General features: G+C 42.6%; 1 protein-coding gene across 1 annotated transcript; it reads right to left on the minus strand.

Moving 5' to 3' along the window:
- Nucleotides 1-4,221: 4,221 nt before the first annotated feature.
- LOC116676322 (zinc finger protein 239-like) lies at nucleotides 4,222-5,258 on the minus strand (the record flags this gene model as incomplete). The annotated part of the gene is made up of 1 exon (XM_032507518.1): nucleotides 4,222-5,258. A coding segment is annotated over one exon (792 nt), but the record flags the coding sequence as incomplete, so codon positions are not given.
- Between the last annotated feature and the right edge of the window lie 1,769 nt (nucleotides 5,259-7,027).

Here is a 7,027-nt window from a genome sequence, read left to right on the forward strand (position 1 = left end):
GCAGAGTGTGTGTGATGGGGAACAGACTGAACTTTGATTTCAGCAGCTGGTCTTCAGTCAGTGTTTCTGTCCACAGGAGAGACTCTCAGTCCTGCAGAGGACACAGAGACACTGAGGAACCAGACCAGACCCCAAACCCAGGATAGAGAGGCTGAGTGAATGTGGTGTTGAAGGTGTGGAGGTGGATCAGTGAGTCAGAGGAGACTGTGTAGAAGGACAGAGAGCCAGCAGGAACGTCCACATACACTGCTACTCTGTTAGAGACAGAGCAGGAAGTGAGGGCTGTTCTTCTGTTACTGTGCCAGACAGAGTAACCACCATCAGACCAGTTCAGAGTCCAGGAATGATCATTATATCCAAACACACAGTCATCACTGTCTCCTTTCCTCCTGATTCCTCTGTAACTCACTGATATATCAACCCTTCCTCTCCTCTCGATCTCCCAGTAACAGCGACCAGTCAGACCATCTCTACACAGCAGCTGAGGCCAGTAGTTAAATCTGTCTGGATGATCAGGATATGACTGATCCTCCTTCACATTTGTCACCTTCCTGTTGTCAGACAGTTTGAGGTCTCTGTGTACTGAGTTTAATCAGATGATGGACTTCTACTATCTGTCCACTAGATGGAGCTAACTGACCATCTAATGAGCTGAAGATCAGCAACTTGTACAGCAGCAGGTATCTCTCCAAGTGGGCTCCGTGTGACATATTACTTTGATACTTAAAGTACATTTAGCTGTTAATATTTAATACCTCAGTACTTTTTTTTTTAACACTGCTTGTTTTTGTCTAACATTTACCTTCACATGCACCGCTCCCTCCCTCTTGGGTGAGGAGAATATCTCCAAATTAAAACAATAAAAGCATCTTTCTCCTGACTGCAGCTCGCAAATAAATACAGCAAAAGCAGCGGTGTTATAAATTAATTTAATATCTACTCACATTTGTTGACGGGTCTCTGGAGCACAGGCTGCGTCCCACTTGTGTGACCTCATGTTGCAGTGGATTGTGGGATACGCTTCATGCTGGAAGCTTTATGTTCTAGCTGGAAATAAATAAAGGGGATGCATGGGATTACCCATAGACTGTATAGATATTGATTATATTATTAATATTATCGGTCAATGGGATTACCCCCTTTCTGGTGTACATGTCCCTGACTCTACTGAATTATTAAAGGCCCGGTGGGGACAAAATGTGCCCCCCCTTAAAGTGATTAATGATGCTTTACCAGTAGACCATATATTATATTCCTCAAATAGAAGTATTTTAACTCTGCAAGCCGGCTCCATTGCACGCATAACGTGAGTGGAGCTGATGTTCAACACTACGGTTCACCAGAATCACCAAACTGGCGACAGCGGCAGAGAGCAGCGTGGTGGTGCGTATTAGAGGGTTGGCGCTCCTATCCCATCCCAAGCTTCAGTGTTGCCGGGTAGACCTGACCGGACTCCAGACCAACCAAAGAGATCTAATATTGGCGTTTGCAGCTGAGTTAACCACACAGGCCTATTACAGCCAGAACTTAACTATCTGCTCTACAAGCGGACAAACACGACAGTCTGTATGTTTTTTACGAGGTGTGTGCGGCCCTTTCACACAGAAAAGGATCATAAGTGTCTGTATTTCTTTTACATTAAACTACCGATATACAGGAAACAACTTCATAACTGTCAGTGAGCGGATCTGCAGTTTGGTTTTGAGAGTTTGTGTTTTTATTTCTTGGTCCCCCCCCCCCGCATCAACAACACAGAACGGATCAAGTGTTAGGAACATTACTAAAATAATCATGGGAAGTAGTATTCATCCTCAGCCCTTTAAGATAGAGACCAACCCTGGCAGCGAGAACTCAGGGTCCACCTGCCCTGCAGCTCAGCACCAGATCAGACTCGGACTCACTCCTCTTATTTTTAACAGCCCGACCTTAAAGAGTTCTTCAGGTTCTGCAGAATGACAAACTACGTTTCTCGAAAAAAGACACATCAGAAAAACTAGTAAAATATTCTACTCAAGAAAAAGTACCAATACTTTGATAAAATAATGATTAAGTACAAGTAAAAATACCTATTTTAAAAATTAAGTAATAAGCAGTTATTTTAAAATGTACTTTAAGTAAAATTTACTAACCTACATTAAAAAAACTGTAAAAGGGGGCGGGGGGGGATCTCTCCCATGTAGTGAAAATAGGATAAGGGGTCATAAATTTCAACTGTTTTGTTTTTAATTAAAGAAAAATCTATAGAAATGCATACACATGTTATAATGTGGGATACATTATTAACATTAACAACAGATGTCACACATGACCTTTAAGACTCTTAGAAAGGTATAATGTGCAATTTTAGTTCAGACCGTCCCATAAAACGTCTTCAGACAGTCGTTTGAAAGTGAAAGTACCAAACATGGTTAGTTCTGAGGGCCGTCCTTCTTTTCTTCACAAACATAAACAGTTATAATGCTAATCACCCAGACAAGCAGCTAGCTTCTACAGCTAATGTCCACAGCCCAGACTAGCAGCTAGCTTCTTCACACCTAAATAGCCCATATGAGCAGACGTATGTGAATTAATTTAGCTAGTCTCCTACATATGTTGCCCTAGGGAAAGGGGGGGCAATTCATTTTCCCAAGGGGCCACATGAGAAACAGGGGCTGTTGTGGAGGAAGTATCAAGGTAGTAAGTATTAAAAGCTAAATGTACAATGTATACGTCGATGTATATGTGACCCGGAGGCCCCTTGGAGAGATACCTGCTGCTGTACAAGTTGCTGATCTTTAGCTCATTAGATGGTCAGTTAGCTCCATCTAGTGGACAGATAGTAGAGGTCCATCATTTGATGGGGGACTTCTCTCACCCTGACTGGGCCCAAGAGTGTATGGCTGCAGCCTGGAGCGTCCCATGTCATGCCGTCCCGCCTTGTGCCATCCCCGAGCTTCTACTTTTCAAAATAAAAGCTTGCATCAAGAATAAAATACTTTAAACAATAAGCCATCTGTCTTACTTTTCAAAGTAAAAGCTCACGTCAACTATCATGCTAATGAATAAAAACACTTGGATTTTTTTTTAAATATATATGTCCGTCTCTAAAATAAATAGGCAAACTAAAAGATTCCTGATGGAGGACTTCTCTCACACTAACTGGCTCTGTGAACAGGTTGGACTGGTTCTGACGTCTCTCTGACTCTGACGTTATGAAGACGTCACAGCATCATCGGATCAAATGCACATCGACACCAAAAATTCATACGTTGTAGAATTATTCTATTAATGTCAAGAAGTAACACAGATGTAGAAGACATCCCTTTATACGTATATCTGGTGAGTGGAAATTCACATTGTTCACTCAGTTTGGTTCATTTAATACACACTGGACAGTGAGGTATTGGCAGAGGTGGAAAATAACAAAATACATTACTTACGTTACTGTATTGAACAGTTTTGTTGTGTATTTTTCAAGTAGTTTTTAAAATGTACTTGATTTTAAGATGAAGGATTGTATTTTGCTACATTTCACGTTACTGAGTAAAAAGAAATTATTAACAAAAACTGAAAAGAATAAAATAAAAATAAATAAATCACACCGGCTATAACCACTACACCAGACCTGGGCTTTCTTTTTTGAGCCAACGTATGCAGCTTCTTCTTCTCTGGTGGCAAGGCGCAATTAAAAAGCAGTAGAAGAAGTTTGAGGTGTGGGAGGGTCGGACCCATGGATGTATTAAGAGAACGGTCGGACCCCTGTGGCGGCGAGCTGAGACCTGAACGGGAGACATTAACATGGACGGGAATCAGCTGTTATCCCTCAAAAACATCAGCTTATGGGAAAGAAAGAGAGGTCGATACAGAGCGCCGAGGTTTTAACCAAACATGGACGCACAACATCGCCACAACACTACGCCATTTTCTGAAGGGGAGTTTCTAATTACTTTTCAGGTTTTTCCCTTCTTGTCCAATGAAAACCACGTATCTCCAGATGTGTGTTGATGTTGAATGTTTGTGATAAACTGAAGTATGATGTCATAAAAAAGAATAAATCTGTAAAATAAGAAGAAACTAAATGTCAAAGTTCTACTCAGTTCAGTTTAAGAAGAAGACATATCAAATTAATAAAACAAATGATTATACATGGGTTAAAAATCCCAGAATTAGCCAAAAGCTCGCAAACCAACAAGTTCTTAACTCTGCAGGGGGCCCAAACTTTTGCAGACGTCATTTATTTGTTTTGTTATTTTGAAAGTATAAATGATGAAATAAAACCTAACTTTTTGTGACATATTTAATATCTAATCTGTCATTTGGAGATTTTTCCATCGTTTTTGGCTTCTTTATGCACATTAATACACATTTTTACCTGGGGTGCCCAAACCTTCGAACCCAACTGTAGTTATTGTTGTTTTTTCTTGACGCTGCACTTTCATGAGTCTCTTTGTAGTTTTGCTTATTTAGAGCTAATGTACGTGTTCAGACTATTTCGGCTTCTCTCCGGTGTGAACACGTCGGTGGACTACTAGGCTACTCGTCCAAGAAAATGTTTTACCACATAGATCACAGCTGTACGGCTTCTCCCCAGTGTGAATGCGTTGATGTCTTTTAAGCTGACAACTCCGTGAGAAAATTTTCCCACATTGTTCACACCAGTACGGCTTCTCTCCGGTGTGAACACGCTGGTGAGCTTTAAGGCGACCAATCTGAGAAAATGTTTTCCCACAGTGTTCACACCTGTGCGGCTTCTCTCCAGTGTGAATGAGCTGGTGAGTTTTAAGGCGACCAATCTGAGTAAAGGCTTTCCCACATAGATCACAGCAGTACGGCTTCTCTCCAGTGTGTCTACGCTGGTGGCGCTTAAAGCCACTACTCTCAGTAAAGGTTTCCCCACATTGACCACACCGGTACGGTTTCTCTCTGGTGTGAATACGTCGGTGGATTACTAGGTGACCCCTCATAGCAAAGGTTTTACCACATTGATCACACCGGTACGGTTTCTCTCCGGTGTGAACACGTTGGTGGACTACCAGGCTATCCCTCCTACAAAAGGTTTTCCCACATTGATCACAGCTGTACGGCTTCTCTCCAGTGTGACTGCGTTGATGTATTACTAGGTGACTCTTCAGTGTGAAAGCTGCCCCACATTGATCACAGCTGTGTAGATTCTCTCCAGTGTGAACTCTCTGATGAATCTTTAAAGTTCCAGATCTTGTGAAGGATTTGTCACAGTGTTGACAGTGATGACATTTTGGTCCATCCGCTCTTCTCTGTTTCTATAGCAACAGACAAACCAAGAGAGAGAGAGAGAGAGAGAGAGAGAGAGAGAGAGAGAGAGAGAGAGAGATAGAGAGAGAGAGAGGATAGTGAACAACCTTCTTAAACCTGGACTTGCTCTCACTCTTCATACAATAATTTGTGACAAAATGAAGGAAAATATGTTCCGGTTGCAGACATGTAGAAGATTTGTGGATAATTGGAATTCTGCTGGGAGGTTTTCTAGCCATGGGACTTGGAATCTTCCTGAATCATCGTAAAATTGGTAGGACAGCAGCCAGTAAATTTGCCTCAATGCTGCCTGGGGAACTTAAAAAGGGTTGAATGTATTGGATGAGAAGCTGAAGGTTTACATCAGAGGGCTGATCAGAACGGTGAACTGTGTCGTAACATCTCAGACCGGGCTGTAGAGGCTCAGAGGAGGATGGACTCCATCAGGGCTCAGTTGGTGGACCTGCTTCGTGCAACCACCGGACTGACAATGAAGATAGGGGAACTGTCGAAATCAATACATGAATTGGATGCACGGATGAAGCTGAGGATGACAGAATTGGATGGACACTGATTCGGACAAACGCCACTGAATCAGCCTAAATTGGATTTAAACTGACTGTCCTTTTTTTGCCCCCCCCCCCCCCCGAGCGGGTAAACAACCTGCAGCTGGCCTCTCTTCCTTAGCTGTCTTTATCTCTCCCAAGGACAAGGCCAACTGAACTGAACTCTCTGTAACAACAACAACACAGACAGTCTGCCGCCTCACACCTTAATCACACACACCACATATACACAACAAGCCCACATACACACATACACACCCCGTCCCTATTCCTACCCCCTCCAAACTGACTGCCTCGGGGACCGACTTTTTTTGTGCTTCTTCACCCCAAGTTAGACTAAAAGATGACATAAATACAGATGAAAATATTGTGACACTATGCCATTGCAAGATTGGCCTCCACAAGCTGAAATAGTTTCACAGTATTTATTATATTACAAAGATGATGGCAATAGGTTTTAAAAAACTAGTGAAAACTGGCTGCTGAAAACCGCCCCCCCCCCCATGTTTGATTTGGAGATCCAGGAAGATTTATTTCCCAACATGAAGGTAATACCAAGTGGGATTGACGTTACATGTGAATTGGATGTGGTTCAGAAATAGAAGAAAAATATTAATGCACATTAATAATCTCGAGTATGTGGAAAATGCGGAGTGGAGGAGTTAACAACAAACTGATAAATGATGTTCAGGGAGCTTTCACAGCAGCGTCGCCCTGTTGTTTCTACAGTTTTATTAGGACAGTTAATCCCATTGCAAGACCACCAGCAGCATTAGGGCCTGCACAATTAATCGAATTTAATCGCGACTTCCCACGATCAAATTTGCGTGATCGAGCGATTATTTGTTATAAAGCGTCATTTCATAGAACGCTCCAGGTTTTTTGCAAAGCCCATCTACCGCTCCGTAAAGCCGTCTGCTCATGAGCCAGTCAGAGTAGTCACTGCACCGTGCAGCTTATTTCTAGATGTAGACAGTCCCAGAGGACAGAGTAACGGGAGGGAAAAACTCAACAGATAGCAGTCGGTTATACTTCAGTCTCGGGTTTACCAGTTTACCAGTAAACGCAACACTTTGTCCCGTCGATGTTTTTCAGACAACAGCAGGACCATTGTAGTCGGAGCTAGTAGCGTCTGTTAGCTGTTAGCTTTCTAGGACGCACGGTGCTACTAGCGTCTGTTAGCTCCTCAAGGACGTATGGTGCTAATGTCG

The sequence above is a fragment of the Etheostoma spectabile genome, unplaced genomic scaffold (assembly GCF_008692095.1).
Source record: "Etheostoma spectabile isolate EspeVRDwgs_2016 unplaced genomic scaffold, UIUC_Espe_1.0 scaffold00003022, whole genome shotgun sequence".
Taxonomy (NCBI): domain Eukaryota; kingdom Metazoa; phylum Chordata; class Actinopteri; order Perciformes; family Percidae; genus Etheostoma; species Etheostoma spectabile.